Source organism: Mustelus asterias, chromosome 4, assembly GCF_964213995.1.
Source record: "Mustelus asterias chromosome 4, sMusAst1.hap1.1, whole genome shotgun sequence".
Taxonomy (NCBI): domain Eukaryota; kingdom Metazoa; phylum Chordata; class Chondrichthyes; order Carcharhiniformes; family Triakidae; genus Mustelus; species Mustelus asterias.
The window spans coordinates 26235438-26254122 of record NC_135804.1 but is presented as its reverse complement, the minus strand read 5'-3'; the positions used below and the strand labels follow the sequence as shown (position 1 = coordinate 26254122).

The window sequence follows — 18685 nt, the reverse complement described above, 5'->3', positions numbered from 1 at the left end:
AATCTTAAACTGTCTAGGTGATTCTTTAAAAAAAATATTCATTCATAGGACATGGGTGTCACTGGTAAGTTCAGGATTTGTTGCCCTTACGTACAAGAAAGATGTTGTCACTTGGTCCACAGGTATTCTGGTATGATTAGAGTATAGGGATAGGGATGTTTTACTGCAATTGTATAGGGCGTTGGTGAGGCCACACCCAGAGTATTGTGTGCTGTTTTCATGTCCTTATCTAAGGAAGGATGTCCTTGCTATAGAAGGTGTATAGGGAAGCTTTACCAGGCTGATTCCTGGGATGGCAGGTCTGTCATATGAGGAAAGACTAAGGATTATATTCACTGGAGTTTAGAAGAGTGAGAGGGGATCTCACAGAAACTTACAAAATTCTAACGGGATTAGACAGGGTAGATTCAGAAAGAATGTACCTGATGGTGGGGGAGTCCAGGAGTAGGGGTCATAGTTTGAGGATGAGGGGTAAACCTTTTAGAACTGAGATGAGGAGAAATTTCTTCATCCAGAGGGTGGTGAATGCATGGAATTCACTACCACAGAAAGTAGTTGACGCCAAAATGTTGTCTGATTTCAAGATGAAATTAGATATAGCTCTTGGGGCTAAAGGGATCAAGGGATATGGGGGGGAATGGGGATCAGGATGTTGATTTTGACGATCAGCCTTGATCATAATGAATGGTGCAGCAGGCTCAAAGGGCCGAATGGCCTACTCCAGCTTCTAGTTTCTATGTGTCTATGATTCAAATTGTTTGTGACTATTTGAATTGTGATTACAAATGTGTTCTTTGAGTGGATCTGATTTCCTGCCTTAAATTGAGGGATTAAAATGCACATTTGTCAATCTACTCTCCTAAATTTCTCTCTGTGGATCTGGCTCTTGATGAGCTTTGGCCCCAGTACCTTATTCAAATATGTTTTTCTAATGTATGATATTTGAGGATGAGGGCAGGATCATTCCACTACAGCAGTTTTATGGCAGTTTCAGACTGCTACCTGTCTCTCAAGAAGACGCTGTAAATTGGAACTAGAAAGAAGGCCGAGAGGAAAGGTTGTTACAAAGCAGCCTTCTTTCCGTTACAGAACCCAGCGTCATTACGACTGCTTCGCGGTGGTAAGAGAACTCCTAGAATCCTTGCTGTGCAGGAGGCTGATTGGCCTATCGAATCTGCACCAACTCTCTGAAAGAGCATCTTATCCAGGCTTAGCCCTTGCCCCATCCCTGTAACCCAACACATTTAGCATGGTTAATCCACCCAGACTGCACATCTTTGGAGTGCGAGAGGAAGCCGGAGCACCCGGAGGAAACCCACGCAGACACGGAGAGCACGTGCAACTCCACACAAACAATCACCTCAGGCCGGAATTGTACCCGGATCCCTGGCGCTGTGATGCAGCAGTGCTAACCACCGTGCCAGTTATCTCACTATGTGCCCAAGGAAGCAGCAGTCGTTAGGGGAGATGGGAAATAAGTTCGGAAGGGAGATAAGGCCCACTATCTTTTCCATAAGGAGAACATACAGCCAAGCAGGGGTTGTGGTAGGTACAGAGAAAGGGAAATTCTGGTTGGAGTGGTGAAACTCCGGTAGGTCTTGTTTCCATCATTCTGCAGCTCGGGTTTAAGGTGGGATTGCAAAGAAAAGATCTGGCTCTGCCATCAGGATATTCCAGCACAGTGTCAGGGGAAGAGGGTGGATTATATCTGGGCCTCCCTCTGTTCTTCCCCATTGTTTACACACACGTTCCCGCAGGATTAGGAAGCCTGACCAAATTTCTTTCCTCTCCGGCTCTGAAGCACTGAAAGCAATTTCTTCCCCAGATCCTGTAACCTCATCAAAGTTCACAATACGAACCAGACCAGGAAATACTCGCTCTTATTCAGCAACTGGCCATGACGTCAAAACTTTTAACAGATGCTTCACTCTGTAAATTACTTGATTTGTGAGTACAGTACAGAGGGATCTTTAGTCACCATTCAGACCAGATTGAGGAAGCCCCCTCTAAGTGATGTTACAATACCTGGAAGCTTGCAGTTTGGAGGCTCTCATATCAGCTGTGATATGGATGAAATAATAACTGAGGAAGACTCTGCGCTGCAGCAAAAGGAAAAAGAAGCAAATGCTATCCCAGATTATGCCAGCTTCTCCAATCGGCAAAATACATTCTGGATCCTTCAGCTCATTTTCTGGAAAAAAATTTGTGAAGATACAATAAAGTTATCAACAATTATCTGAAATAATAAGAATCTGCTATATCACTGAAAATATGAACATTATCTTCAATGCAATATCACAACTAACTTTTTTTATTCATTTATGGGACATGGGCATCGCTGGCTGGCCAGAATTTATTGCCCATCCCTAGATGCCCTTAGAGGGCAGTTGAGAGTCAACCACATTGCTGTGGCTCTGGAGTCACGTGTAGGCCAGACAAGGTAAAGGGCAGCAGATTTCCTGTCCTAAAGGACATTAGTGAACCAGAAGGATTTTTCCGACAATCAACAATGGTTTCATGGTCATCAGTAGATTCTTAATTCCAGATTTTTTTTATTGAATTCAAATTCCACTACTTGCTGAGACGGGATTCAAACCCAGATCCCCAGAACATTAGCTGAGTTTCTGGATTAATAGTCTGGCGATAATATCACTAGGCCATCGCCTCCCCCAAACTAGCTGATACAACTTACTTAGCTTGATTATTAATCTTATTTCCCCATCCCATCTGCCTCAATATTTCTTGTTATTTAAGGAGGGCAACAATCTGGAATATGAAATTCTCCAACTGCAGTCATTCCCGGCCTACAACCACCTGACCGGACTGTTGCTATTAGCTTCAACTTCCCCTTTGGATTTGCTCAGGCCAAGTAAAGCTCACCTACCGACAACAACTGGTCCCAAACAGCGTGCAATCTAAAATATTCAAGACGGAGATAAGGAGAAGCTACTTCTCACAGAGGGTTGTGAATCTATGGACCTCACTGCCCCAGAGTACAGTGGATGTAGAATCAATCAATGGATTCAAGAAAGAGATAGATAAATATTTGATCAAAAGTGGGATAAAGGGCTATGGGGAAAAGGCAGGGAAGTGGAGTTAGGATAAGATGGAGATCAGCCATGATCATATAGAATGGCGGAGTGGGCTCAAAGGTTTGAATTGCCTACTCTCACTCCTAATTCCTATGTTCCTATTTAAACAGAAAATGCTGCATATACTCAGCAGGCCCTCCATCTTGACCCCCCTCTGTTTGTTTTCCAGCCCCTTTGGTTTGCCCCAATACACTCCCACCCCTCCCCCACAGGGCCATCTGTCACTTGTTCTTCAGTTGTGCTTTCACTGAGCACTGACCTTTGTTCTCCCTTTAACACATTCTGATATCTTACCTCATGCCACTATTCACACTTCTCCAGTCCTTACTGCCACCATTAACACTCCCTTTGTCTGAAGCCCATGACATCTATATCAGTCTCTCCTCAGCTCTGACCTATCCGCCTCTCCAACCCATATAACTTATTACTTTTCTTCCTTCTTCAGTTCTGAAGAAGTCATATGGACATAAAACGTTAACTCTGTCTCTCTCTCCACAGATGCTGCCAGACCTGCTGAGTTTATCCAGCATTTTCTGTTTATATTTCAGATTTCCAGCATCCACAGTATTTTGCTTTTATTAATGTGCAATCTAACATTTATTTTCACTACATGTACCTGGTGAAATCCAAAAGAAATACAATTATATTCCCAAGTCAGCTAAATGAGCGCTGGCGAATCGGCATCTTGTTATACATCCCATCTGATTGGAGAAGAAAGTCGAGCAAAGTGCAAAACGTCCAGTCAATCGCTAGTTTTGTACTAAGGCAAATTTATATCCCACTGCCACTGTTTAATCCACAGACAAATTGACAACAATGTACAAGAGAAACAAGCTCTTACCATCATAGTAACCTCTGATTGTACAGTGCAAGCTGAATAGTTGAATCATCCAGCAGAAATTACTTTGGAGTTGCTTCAAGAAAACACAAGCCAGGAGCTGGAGAGAAAAGCAACGCAAGCATGGTTAAATTCATTTCTCAATATAGAATACCTTCTTTGGTAGAACCCGCATTTATAATTTCCTCAGGAATTGCAACCCATATAATAATTATAACAATCCATATATAACATGTGGTTATAATGTAATAATTTACAAAAAGAATCCACTTACTCATGTTAAATAATCTACTTACTCATGTTAAAAAAACTACAGTAAGAAGTCTCACAACACCAGGTTAAAGTCCAACAGGTTTATTTGGTAGCAAATACCATAAGCTTTCGGAGCGCTGCCCCTTCGTCAGATGGAGTGGATATCTGTTCTCCAACAGTGCACCCCCACAGCTTTCCCCCTGATCTTGCAGAATCTTACTAGCTGTTCTGTCTGGAGACAATACACATCTCTTTAACCTGTGTTTAATGTTCCCTCCACCCACATTATCTGTACCTTTAAGACCTGGCTGGCTGTAGAGATTTGCATTCTAACTAGTATTCTGTAACTTGATTTCGGTGTCTCTGTGCACTGTTGGAGAACAGATATCCACTCCATCTGACGAAGGGGCAGCGCTCCGAAAGCTTATGGTATTTGCTACCAAATAAACCTGTTGGACTTTAACCTGGTGTTGTGAGACTTCTTACTGTGCTTACCCCAGTCCAACGCCGGCATCTCTACATCAAAAAAACTACACCCAGACTACAATTTTAGAGCTACCCATAGGTCCTTACTTGTAAGAAAGCCAAGACATTTTAATAGAATTGGACATTCGAATAGAATCGGTCACAAGAGTCAGAGATTTACAGCGTGGAAACAGGCCTTTCGGCCCAACTTGTCCATGCCACCCAGTTTTTAACCACTAAGCTAGTCCCAGTTGCCTGCATTTGGCCCATATTCCTCTATACCCATCTTACCCATGTAACTCTCTAAATGCTTTATAGAGCAAGTTAACTGAGTAAACAAATTACATTTCGGGTTTCAAAACATTGATATACTTGTCCAGAAAACATGTGAAAATATCTAGCTCAACACACATTTCTATACATTGGCAAAAAGATTGTGGCAGTATCATTCATAAAAGTAAAAACTTGCAGAAGGTACTGGGTCTGTTTTTGGGCTTTGACGAAAGGGCAAAGAATGAAGGATGAGGTAAAGGATTGTGTTTTTCAATTGATTTGAACTGTCCTCCATTCCATGCTGAAGTAGAAAGAACAAAGAAAAGTACAGCATAGGAACAGGCCCTTCGGCCCTCCAAGCCCGTGCTCATCATGATGCCCTAACTAAACTACAAAAAAAACCTTCTCCCCTTATTCTGTCCATATCCCTCTATTCCCTCCCTATTCATGTACCCATCCGGATGCCTCTTAAATGTTGCTTTGTTATGTACATGTTAAGCCTTTCAATTTTAAAGAATCTTTTGATAGATGAAGTCAAATTGTTGCACTAAAACAGCACTGGTTTCAGCTTAAACTGGGACAAATGGAGCTCAAAAGGTTGCCAGTTTATCTGGCAAGGAAATTATCCATGACGTGCAGGAGGCTCTCTCAATCTGATAGGAATGGATGGCTGAATAGTGATTAAAAGTTGAGCAATTTCCTTCTGTTCGTAACGACAATCTTGGGCAAATGTTCACCTTCACCACCCAATCTGAGAGACCAGATCAGCCACCTCTTTTAGAATTAAACCAATGACGTTTAAAAAAAAGCCTGCTGTTATTGAAAATGTAAAACATAATCAGCTGGAAACAGTGTGTCAGGCAGCAAGTTAATGGCCTAGAGTTTGTGGTCAGTGGTGAATTAAGAAGGCTGGCTGCTGACCTTGAGGTAAGTCATGTTGAGAGATCTGGTAATTACTCACAGGCACAGTGGTTAACATTGCTGCCTCAGAGTGCCCAGCTTCAATTCTGGCCTTGGGTGACTGTATGGAGTTTGCGCGTTCTCCCCATGTCTGCAAGGGTTTCCTCCCACAGTCCAAAGATGTGCAGGTTAGGCGGTTGGCCATGCTAAATTGTCCCTTAGTGTCCGAGATCTGTAGGTTAGGGGAATTGGCAGAGTAAATGCGTAGGGTTATGGGGATAGGACAAGTGGTGGGCCTGGGTAAGATGCTCTGTCGGAGAGTCAGTGCAGACTGGATGGGTTGGTTGGAGGAAGAAATATTTTTAAATACCACTATTCAGTTCCAAATCTTTTTTTAAAATCTAGGTTTCCGGACAAAAGTGTCAGCAGCGAGCAATCTAAATCAAAAAACTCACTAATAAAATTTTTTAAAGCTGCTAATCCTACACTGCTCTTTATTTACTGGAACTTTTGCTCCCTACATATTTTTAATGTTGTGATACCGGAGAGACTCACTGAGAGCATATTCTTTGCAATAATGACCGTGACATTGTACATAATTAGGCAATCCCAAAAGTTCAGCCGACTCGTTGCAGGCTTCAGTAAGAGTCTTCTGCCAAACAGGAGTAAGTAGAATGAGGCAAGCAGGTAACCAAGACCAAACACACTTATCCGAGTGGAGCCGGTGGCAAAAATAACAGCCGCCACCAGCCAGAAGAGGTACCGAAAGACTGCGACTTTTATCATGTCCAGGTAACATCTGCAGAACAGAAAGAATTCTATGTTAGCTGGTCTCCGCATGTCAGACAATTATTGATGACACTATCCTGCAGCACTAACAATACTAATAACATTTTTAATATTGTTTCCAATCAATCTGGTAGAGAAGTATTTTGATATTATTGGTGCATTGGCCAGAGTAAATTCTCCCTCAGTGTACCCAAACAGGCGCCAGAGTGTGACAACTAGGGGATTTTCACAGTAACTTCATTGCAGTGTTAATGTAAGCCTATTTGTGATTTAAAAAGGTATTGTTGCAAATTGGCCAGCAATGATCATTTTGTTTTATAAGGCTATTCCTGATAACGGTAGCACGGTGGTTAGCACTGCTGTCTCACAGTGCCAGGGACCCGGGTTCAATTCTGACCTCGGGTCACTGTGTGTAGAGTTGGCACGTTCTCCTAATGTCTGTCTCTGTTTCCTCCGGGTGCTCTGGTTTCCTCCCACAGTCCAAAGATGTGCGGGTTAGGTTGAATGGCCATGCTAATTTGACCCTCGTGTCAGGGGATTAGTGGGGTAAATATGGAGGGTTACGGGAGTGATGCCTGGGTGGGATTGTGGTCGGTGCAGACTCGTTGGGCCGAATGGCCTCCTTCTGCACTGTCGGGATTCTATGTATTCTATGATAACATTCCGTAGCCCCTCAAAAGAACAAAAATTCTTCTAAAATCATAAGGGTTGTGCTGTGTTTAGTTTATATCTTCCTTCTTAAAGGTCAACATTTTTCCATGTGCTATTTCCTATGTGCTAATCAGAGTAAATTACTAGAAATAAAACACACATTGGAAATATCTCCGTGTGAAAGTTTCCATCAGCATTATTTCACCATTGTAAAAAATTCAATGGCGGCACCAATTTCTTATATCTATAAAACCCGTGATCACACCGTGACATCCCTTTCAAATGCCAAGCAACCTCTTTCAGACTTACCTACAGTATACATAGTTTGGCACAGGATTGAAGTCCTTGCCAACCATGGGATCAGGGTCATCTGTATTTGCTCCACCTCTGGAACTAACCTCCTCCTTTTTCTCATCAGTAAATACCTGCCACTGGTGGGATACACACATCAGTAATAGGAAGTCATCTGTAATAAGAAAATACCATTGGAACAGTCTCAATCTTGCCTAACGGGCAGAAAGAAACAATGACTCTTTACTAGGTACATCATTTAAACAACAGATGATAAGATGTTGCCAATACAAAAGCCTTGCTTTTAGCATATTCTGCCACACATCGAGTTACTTTAAATAGGCAACCACCTGGTGCTGTTTTCTTCTGTCTTGCCACAGAAATTTTTAGGCACCTCCCAATCAAACATCGTCACCCAAGTCTGAGATTACAGGTTCAGGATCCACTTTGGAACTTGAACACATCTAGGCCGATGCACAAGTCACAGTGCCGAGGTAATATTCCACTAGTGAACGTTCAGTTGGTTAAATTAAACATTAAGCTCAATGCCTCATTAAAAATCCTTCAGCACTATTTCAAAGTTTCAGAAATCCTTCTGGGTCCCAGCCAGTATTCCTTCTTTAACCAACAGAATCAAGTGAGAATAACAGCTTGTTCATTTCATTGCTGTTTGTGGAATCTTGCTATGCACAAAACGGCTACTATGTTTTCATCCACAATAATGTATTGTCGTTAATACTGTTGACTTCTTCAACCAAATCAACATGTTATATGGAACAATAACAGAGTTTTGTACAGAACAGGGCTGTCCTGTGATGTCAGCAGGGCTAAGGTAGGAAAGGTCTTCTGTTCGGAACACCTGAAGATGTCACAGAAGTGGGTGGCACGGTGGCACAGTGGTTAGCACTGCTGCCTCACAGTGGACCTGGGTTTGATTCCCGGCTTGGGTCACTCTCTGCGTGGAGTTTGCACATTCTCCCCGTGTCTGCATGGGTTTCCTCCAGATTCTCTGGGAGGCAAGAGAAGTGATTGCAGAGCCTCTGGCTCTGATCTTCAGGTCGTCGTTGGCCTCTGGTATAGTACCAGAAGATTGGAGGTTAGCGAATGTTGTCCCATTGTTTAAGAAGGGGAACAGAGACTTCCCCGGGAATTATAGACCGGTGAGTCTCACTTCTGTTGTCGGCAAGATGTTGGAAAAAATTATAAGGGATAGGATTTATAGTTATTTGGAGAGTAATGAATTGATAGGTGATAGTCAGCATGGTTTTGTGGCAGGTAGGTCGTGCCTTACTAACCTTATTGAGTTTTTTGAGAAAGTGACCAAGGAGGTGGATGGGGGCAAGGCAGTGGACGTGGTATATATGGATTTTAGTAAGGCGTTTGATAAGGTTCACCATGGTAGGCTTCTGCAGAAAATGCAGATGTATGGGATTGGGGGTGATCTAGGAAATTGGATCAGGAATTGGCTAGCGGATAGGAAACAGAGGGTGGTGGTTGATAGTAAATATTCATCATGGAGTGCGGTTACAAGTGGTGTACCTCAGGGATCTGTTTTGGGGCCACTGCTGTTTGTAATATTTATTAATGATCTGGATGAGGGTATAGTTGGGTGGATTAGCAAATTTGCTGATGACACCAAAGTCGGTGGTGTGGTAGACAGTGAGGAAGGGTGTTGTAGTTTGCAGGAAGACTTAGACAGGTTGCAAAGTTGGGCCGAGAGGTGGCGGATGGAGTTTAATGCGGAGAAGTGTGAGGTAATTCACTTTGGTAGGAATAACAGATGTGTTGAGTATAGGGCTAACGGGAGGACTTTGAATAGTGTGGAGGAGCAGAGGGATCTAGGTGTATGTGTGCATAGATCCCTGAAAGTTGGGAATCAAGTAGATAAGGTTGTTAAGAAGGCATATGGTGTCTTGGCGTTTATTGGTAGGGGGATTGAATTTAGGAGTCGTAGCGTTATGTTGCAACTGTACACAACTCTGGTGCGGCCGCACTTGGAGTACTGTGTGCAGTTCTGGTCCCCACATTACAGGAAGGATGTGGAGGCTTTGGAGAGGGTGCAGAGGAGGTTTACCAGGATGTTGCCTGGTATGGAGGGGAGATCCTATGAGGAGAGGCTGAGGGATTTGGGATTGTTTTCGCTGGAAAGGCGGCGGCTAAGAGGGGATCTTATTGAAACATATAAGATGATTAGAGGTTTAGATAGGGTGGAGAGTGATAGCCTTTTTCCTCTGATGGAGAAATCCAGCACGAGGGGGCATGGCTTTAAATTGAGGGGGGGTAGTTATAGAACCGATGTCAGGGGTAGGTTCTTTACCCAGAGGGTGGTGAGGGATTGGAATGCCCTGCCAGCATCAGTAGTAAATGCGCCTAGTTTGGGGGCGTTTAAGAGATCCGTAGATAGGTTCATGGACGAAAAGAAATTGGTTTAGGTTGGAGGGTCACAGTTTTTTTTTTAACTGGTCGGTGCAACATCGTGGGCCGAAGGGCCTGTTCTGCGCTGTAATGTTCTATGTTCTATGTTCTATGCTCTGGTTTCATCCCACAGTCCAAAGATGTGCAGGTTATGTGCATTGGCCATGCTAAATTGTCCCTTAGTGTCCTGGGATGTGTAGGTTAGAGAGATTAGTGAGATTAGTGACAGGGATAGGACCTAGGGGGGATTCTTATCGGTGCAGACTCGGTGGGCCGAATAGCCTCCTTCTGCACTGTAGAGTTTCTATGATTCTATGAAGAGCGACTGTGCTTCAAAGCAATTCATGAGGCACTTTGACAATCTATAAACTTCCCTCGCCAATGGCTAAACTGTAACTGATCTGAGGACGTATCTGTTTATTATTGGAGCTTGGTGATATACAGGTGAAGTTACACACAGCTGCAAAATAATCCATAGTACAATATTCCTGCCACTATACAAGAGCATATCATCCAAATTGCATAAAAGGGAATCCATAGGTCTTCTATAGTAACATTCATACTAAACAATGAGGTTGCTGCCAGGATATAGGATGAACTATCAATCGAAAGAGGAGGTATTGGAAAGACTGGCAGTGGATGTGACCTGGTAAGGGTGAGGTGCATCCTAGGTTGCTGAAGGAAGTAAAAATAGGAATCGCTGAGGTGCTGGTCACCATCTTAACAATCGTCCTCAGATACAGGAGCGATGCAACTGGAGGATTGCAAATGTTACATTATTGTTCAAATAAAAATGGAGGCAGGAAAAGATGGCAGTGAAGGGCAAATCATCTTTGACTAATCTGATTCAGTTCCTTGGTGAGGTAACAGATATTAATTGTATATTAATTGGGTGTTTAATTGAGGATTACTTCTTTAATAATGGATTCTAACAATTTCCCACAAACAGATGTTAAACCAACCGGCCTACAGTTTCCTACTTTCTGCCTCCCTTTTTGTATAAGGCATGTCATTCGCATTTTTCCAATCCACTGGAACCTTTCCCACATCCAGGAATTATGGAATATTATAACCAGTGGATCCACTACCTCTGCTGCCGCTTCCTTTGATATCCTAGGATTTAGGCCATCAGTCCCTGGGGACTTCTCTGCCTCCAATCCCAATAGTTTGTTGAGTACTATTTCCCTATTAACGATGGTTGTTCTAAGTTCCTCCCTTTCTATTTCCTGTGCATTACCTGTCACTATTGGGATGGTACTGGTGTCCTCCACTGTGAAAACTGAGGCAAATTATTGATTTAGCGTCTCTGCCATTTCTGCGTTCTCCATTATTAATACCCCAGTCTTATTCTCCAAGGGTCCAGCAGTCACTTTAACTACTTTCTTCCCTTTTACATACTTGTAGAAGTTTTGCTATTCTTTTAATATTTTGTGCTAGTTTCCTTTCATAATTGACCTTTGCTCTTTTTATTACTTTTTTCGTAACTCTTTGTTGATCTTCAAAAGTTTCCCAATCTTCCAGCCTGCCCCTGACGTTTGCAATATAATATGCCTTAGTTTTGGTCTTTATGTTATCTTGAACTTCCTTGCTTAGCCATGGATGTTGTTTCCCCTCTTACAATCTTTCTTCCTCTCTGGAATATATTTTAGCTGGGAGAAATTGAATATCTCCGAAAACACTGCCACTGCTCAACAACTATCTTACCTTTTTAGCCTTCCTGCCCAGTCCACTTGGACCAAGTCTGTCCTCATGTCTATGTAATTACCTTTGTTTAACTCCAGAATGCGAGTGTGGGACTCCACTTTCTCACTTTTGAATTCTATCATACTATGATCATTCTTCCCTAGGAGGATCCTTAACTATGAGGTCATTAATTAATCCCTGCTCATTACACAATACCAAATCCAGAATAGCCTGCTCTCTGGTTGGTTCAACAACATATTACTCCAAGAGACAATCTCTAATACATTCAACGAACTCTCCCTCGAGGCTTACGAGGCCTGTCAAGGAGGCACGTGGTCCTCCTGCACATCGTAGCAATGATGAGCCTGATAGGACTGGGAGTGTCACAATGATCCTGGGCATAGCAGGAGTGGCATAAGTTGTCACACTTGCTCCTTGCCAATATCTTAAGTAGCACCAAGCATGGTTTCCAGAAAATTAGCGGCTAAAGTTCAGCAATCTGTAGCCAGACCCTGTCAGACTCGAGCAGCAGCTGGCCACAGTAAACTTAAAGATTCCCACAAGAACAACAGCTCTGCTGAAATGAGTGGCCGAGTACCTCAGAAGGGGAGTAGAATGCGGAACTGTGAAATAATGCATGATGAGTTGAGCACTTGGTTATCATAAATTTTATTTCAATCTTCCCTTTGTAAATAAACTCTCACATTTTTATATTTGAAAGTTTGGTATAAGGCCTCTTTCCATCCTAACTCGTTGATCAGCATTGTAAGGATTTCACTGGTTGGTTGGCGGAACGGTTGGACTGTGCTTTTTGTGCAGAACGTAAGAGGTGGTGAACGGAATAACAAAGACCATTAATAGTGAAGAACTTCCATCAGAGTCCCAGTCAATTTGTGCATGGAGGGGAGTGTTGGTGGTCAAGGGATGTCAGTGGTCGGGTGGGGGGGGGGGGGGTTGCGGGGGGGTTGTCAGTGCTGCAGTTACCCAGATGTAGAAGTGGTTTTAATTCTTCTAACTTTATCTGGGCGACTTCTGCTGTAACAGTCAGAACCATCTGAAGCTTGCGATTGAAATCACATTTCCAGGTGGTTCCTAGTACAGGGCAATTGCCCATCGGATGGTTCAAACTTCCCAGCAATTGCCGTGCAAACCTTACCTGGGAACGTCCAGAGGTGGTTCCCCAACATGCCTTTGGGATACACCCCTCACCACAGACAGACTATCGTAGAGCACAGAGCTTACAACCTATTATCAATATATATCTTTGGATTGACATCGGACCTGGGTTCAATTCCCGGCTTGGGTCACTGTCTGTGTGGGGTTTGCACGTTCTCCCCGTGTCTGCATGGGTTTCCTCCGGGTGCTCCGGTTTCCTCCCACAGTCCAAAGATGTGGTGGTTGATTGGCCATGCTAAGTTGTCCCTCAGTGTCCCGGGATGCATAGGTTAGAGGGATTAGCGGGGTAAATATGTGGGGTGATGGGAATAGGGCCTGGGTGGGATTGTTGTCGGTGCAGACTCGATGGGCCGAATGGCCTCCTTCTTCACTGTCGGGTTTCTATGATTCTCTGACATTTAATTTCAAAACCGGGATAAGAAATCCTTGCAAAATGTGAAGGAAAGTTTCCTCGTTTACGTGTTTAAGAACTGAAGGTTTGATTTAGTTTCTGGGGAATGCTGCGAAAGTGAGCACACAGCCACAAGGGGACATCAGTTTCACATGCGTCTCAGCGGTTTAACATTCTCGCATGTGACAGATCCCAGACTTCCCTCATTAGAAGCAACAATATGATTTCGGGAGCTGAACACTGCGGGATTAGAAACAATGAAACAGTCAGACTTTAGAGAGAAGGGAAGAGAAAAATATAAAATGTTGGCAAACTAAACCTACCCTGAGTCACTCTCACAAATTCCAGCGCACCGGCTCGGTGCCAGGGCTGGCAGAGACTGGAAATCAATCTCCTGCCCCCTCACCCGGGCAAAGCTATGTAGAATGGAGAGCGGAGAAGAGGGGCAACTGGAAAAACTGAGGAAAATACTTTTTTAATTGACTTTCCCTGCATCCAAGTTACTAAAAGATGACTTGTTGGCCAATCTAATATTACTCACTGATCTCCCTAAACATCTTAAACGCAAATTTATGAGATAAATTGGTTATGCACTCTCAAACAGCTCCTTCAGCTGCTTTTAATGAGGGCGATCTGGCTTCCATCAGATCTACAAAATATTAAACAAGGCCTGAGGGAGTACTGAGCGGCTGAATGATAATGTTTACTATCAAAGGAAGATCCAAAAGGTATGGTGAATTGACACGGAGAAAATATCGCAGTCTGCCTCTATCTGCAGCCAATTCTTAGCATTAAGACACAATCGTAAGCAGACTAAACCAGCCATGAACTAAGGTGCATGCTGCCTGCCCAGCATTGACTCTGTAAATTAGATAGAACAGAAATGTTTAGAGATAACAGTTTGAAAAATTACCAGGGGCTTTGCTGGAGTTAATACAGAGAAACCGCTTCCACTGGAAGAAGGATCAGTAACCAGAGATACAACAACGCTATAATTAAGAAAGCCCACCAACGCCTCTACTTTCTCAAGAGGTTAAGGAAATTCAGGATGTCTGCTATGACTCTCACCTTTTACAGATGCACTATAGAAAGCATTCTTTCTGGTTGTATCACAGCTTGGTATGGCTCCTGCTCTGCCCAAGACCGCAAGAACCTACAAACGGTCATGAACGAAGCCCAATCCATCACTCAAACCAGCCTCCGATCCATTGACACTGTCTATACTTCCTGCTGCCTCGGAAAAGCAGCGTAATCAAGGACCCCACGCACCCCAGACATATTCTCTTCCACCTTCTTCCATCGGGAAAATAATACACAAGTCTGGGGACATGTACCAACCAACTCAAGAACAGCTTCTTCCCTTCTTCCCATCGAGCCTACACCAACAACAATCCCCATCCTGCACCGACCGCAATCCCTATTCCCATAACTTTTGACTGGACTTACCTTATATTAAGTTGATCTTTCGCTATACCCTAGCTATGACTGTAACTCTACATTCTGTACCCTCTTCTTTCCTTCTCTATGAACGGTATGCTTTGTCTCTATAGCGCGCAAGAAATAATACTATTCACTGTATACTAATACATGTGACAATAATAAATCAAATTTAAAAAAAACAACTTTGGGAACACTGACAAAGTAACCAGAGTGGAGATAAAGGGGCATTATTTTACACCGCAATTTATGATGATCTGGAATGCAGGTGGTGGAAAGGGACACTTGTCGTGGGCTTTTGCGAAGAATTGCAAAACCATGGGCCCGATTTTACCATTGCGTCACGCCTGTTTTCAGGCGCGAAAACATGGTAAAGTCGGGCCTGAGGCCATTAACGCGATCCGCGCCTGCGTCCGCGCAGACGCCCACTTTACTGAGGCCCAGGAATGGCCACGATCCAATTCGCGCCTGAAACGGGTGCATTTGCATGCATTTAAATTGAATTAATTGGCTGCCTGCCCAACTTTATCAGCATTTCCCCCTTTACCATCGCGTTCCCGTGTCCAGATTCAGTGCGGAACAGACCTGCTCGACAAAGGTCTGTTTCGGGCGCTCCAGCTCCTGAAGAAGTAAGTTCAGAGCTTCCATCGGCTCTCTGACTCAGATCGGTGGTGGTGGTGGTGGGGGGGGGGTGTCAGATCATTCTCTGGTGGGGGGGGAGGGGGGAAGGGAGGCCCCATCGTTTTCTGGTAAGGGGGGGTGGGAGTTAGATGTATTTTTGGTGGATGGGGGGGGGGGGGAAGGAGGAGGGAGGCCAGATCACTCTGTGGTGGGGGGAGGGGGGCAGAGGGAGGTCAGATTGTCATCTGGTGGGGGGGGTGGGAGGTGGGCCAGATGTATCCCTGGTGGATTGGGTGAGGGGGGAGGGGGGAGGGGGGAGGGAGGCCCGATCGTTTGTTGGGGGGGGGGGGGGGGGGAGAGGCCCGAACTTTCTCTGGGTGGGGGGGTTGGGAGGGAGGCCAGATGGATCTCTGGTGGGGAGGGGTGCGGGTGCAGGGGCAGGGGGGACCACTGCCACTCTGCGGGCGATCAGTGGAGGAGAAAAGGTTCAGAGGGTCATGATCGGTCTGGGTAGCGGGGGGTGGGTGGATAAGGGGGAAAGTTATGTTGTAGGGGTGGGGGTGATGTCTGTGGGGACCATCGCTTCCAGGCCGCTTTATCCGCTTTCTGCAGCTCGGGAGCGATGTGACAGGGGCGCAATTTTCAATTTTTTTTCTAACTGCGTCTGCGCAGTTCGGAGCTCGTTTCGGGCGCGATAAGTTCCGCCCACTGCGCGATTCAGACTCGCGATTTTTTTTCAGGCTAAGTGAGTATCGGGGCGCCTGAAAGCAGATTTCCAAGTCGGATCTGAATTGTGCCCAGATTCAGCACTTAGAATGAAAATGGCAAAATCAGGCCCCATGTGGAAAGAACAGGGGAGTGGAACCAATTGGCTATCTCGCTCAAAGAGTTGGCATATGCACACTGGGCTGAATGGCCTCCTCTATGCTGTAGTGTTGTGTGAATTGACTTCAGGGAAAGTCAGATTTATTTACAAATTTAATAGTAGACAGGAAATGTAAAATGCAGCAGGATACGTACGGGTGGCACATTAGCTGAAAGCAATACAAAGACAGAATCGGCCTACACGGGATCAATGCTGGGAATACACAGTGGGCAGGATTTTCTGGCCGCGCTCACCCAAAAACCAGAAAATCCTGCCCGAGGTCAACGGACCTTTGCATAGTCCGCCCCCCACACCCCCTCTCCCTACCCCCCCACCCGTTACGATTCCTGTGATGGGAGGGATGGGAAACCCCACCCCCAGTGTGTCAGTTGGCATCGATAGATTGTGCAGGGAAGTTAGTTTTTCCAGTTGTCAATTTTCTTTAAATGGTCAGTTCTAGCCTGTATGTAGCCTGACCTTATGTTAATTGGTAAATAAAGATAGAGCTAAAACTTTTCTTTAAAAGCATTGGGCAATCAACATTATTCCTACCATTGAAACTTTTAGAATTATATATCGGCAGTTACTCACAGATAAGGTGGATGGCACTGGGTAGAGTCACAAAATCAGGCAGGTAAAACCACTTAATGAGATTCGAGTGAAGGGTGATGGGTGATGCCCACCTCCACGGGTAATCTGTGAAGTGATAAAGTAAAAAAATCTGTTTATTTCAATAAAAGTAATTTAATGCACAGAATCTGCCAAATACACAACTACAGAAACCAGGAGCAGAAATGTCAGCATCCCTGCTGCCAGACAGGTGGTTCAGATTGATTTGGGGGATGGGGAAAGCAGGGGAACGCTCACTCCATGGTCCCCATGTGATCCCAGGCCTGAGCATCATAACCTGTCTCAGAACAGGCAGCCAGGGGCAAGGGGCCTTACTCCATACAGAAAAGTCAGTCAAGCAGATTGTTGCTGGTAAGATGATATTTTCACTCTGTCACAGGAGGATTACTCGGGACTACTCCAGACAGCTCTACCATGCATGTTCAATCATAGAATCCCTACAGTGCTGAAGGAGGCCATTCAGCCCATCGAATCTGCACTGACTCTCTGAACAAACATCTTACCCAGTCCCACACCGCCCCACCCTATCCCTGTAACCCCATGCATTTACCATGGCTAATCCCCCTACCCTGTACATCTTCGAACACTAAGGAGCAATTTAGCATGGCCAATCCACCTAGCCTGCACATCTTTGGACTGTGGGAGGAAACCAGAAAGAACACCCAGAGGAAACCCACACAGACACAGGGAGAATGTCACCCAAGGCCGGAATTGAACTAGGTCCCTGCCCTGTGAGGTAGCACTGCTAAGCACTGTGCTACTGTCGGTCTAAAGAGGCCGGAACAAGCTTTCAAAAGAAAACTTTCACATGTAATCTCTGCAGAATCATAGAATTCCTACAGTGCAGAAGGAGGTCATTTGGCCCATCGAGCCTACGCCAACAACAATCTCCATCCAGACCGCATCCCCATAACCCCATGTATTTACCTTGCTAATCCCCCTGACACTAAGAGTCAATTTAGCATGGCCAATCAACCTAATCTGCACATCTTTCGGACTGCGGGAAGAAACCGGAGCACCCAGAGGAAACCCATGCAGACACGGGGAGGACGTGCAAACAGACAGTCACCTGAGGCTGGAATTTAACCCCGAGTCCCTGGCATTGTGAGGCAGCAATGCAAACCACCATGCCACCGTGCAGGCCAGAAGGAGAAAGACTGCTCCCCCAAGACCCCTCAAAGAGTTCTTGGGTCTTTCAATCCTTTGTTGTCTCTTCCTACCAGTGCTTGGAACCTTAATCAAACCAGGGGCAATCAGGCAAGAGGCTAATAATGTGCATCAATCTCTTGCTCATGGAGCAAAATCAACAAGAAAATGGAAGAGCATTTTCCTCTATATACAAAACACACACAAACTCAAAAGCAACTGAAAGACCACATCCATTTAGAGTGCCTGATGAAGATGAAATTTGGAATACCTAGACACAGAGCTGGTGGAATTCCCACACACAGCAGGTACTGGTACAACAGGAAGAGAGACTGGAAGAGGCAGTACTTAGGCCAAAGTTTAGCAATGGCCTGTCTTTTACGTCTGGTCACGATAATGACCAACCAGCAGCTGTGAATTATCACAAGAAAGTTCATCCGCTGCCCAATCACGTTGACTGTCATCAGGAGGCAAACCTAAAAAATGAAGGGGACACGGAAAACAGAACAATTGAGAGCGGGAGCTGCAAGAATACAGCGAGCTGGTATTCATAGAATCACAGACACCCTACAGTGCAGAAGGAGGCCATTCGGCCCATCAAGTCTGCACCGACAGCAATCCCACCCAGGCCCTATCCCCGCTTAGTTATTCTGCTAATCCCTCTCATCAATCAAATCCCAGGACACTAAGGGGCAATTTAGCATGGCCAATGCACCTAACCCGCACATCTTTGGACTGTGGGAAGAAACTGGAGCACCCAGAGGAAACCC

At 44.8% G+C, this 18685-nt stretch overlaps 1 protein-coding gene across 4 annotated transcripts in view; it reads right to left on the bottom strand.

Moving 5' to 3' along the window:
- Positions 1–18685, bottom strand: part of piezo1 (piezo type mechanosensitive ion channel component 1 (Er blood group)) — a 347945-nt gene that overhangs the window by 73863 nt on the left and 255397 nt on the right. For 3 of the 4 annotated variants that reach the window (XM_078210703.1, XM_078210705.1, XM_078210704.1), the window contains 6 exons: positions 18187–18391; positions 16731–16835; positions 7570–7726; positions 6376–6619; positions 3934–4030; positions 2026–2191 (listed from right to left, as the gene is read on the bottom strand). In XM_078210703.1, coding sequence (XP_078066829.1) covers positions 2026–2191; positions 3934–4030; positions 6376–6619; positions 7570–7726; positions 16731–16835; positions 18187–18391 — 974 coding nt within the window. The remainder of the gene's footprint in view (positions 1–2025; positions 2192–3933; positions 4031–6375; positions 6620–7569; positions 7727–16730; positions 16836–18186; positions 18392–18685) is intronic. The other variant, XM_078210706.1, reaches the window with a different exon arrangement.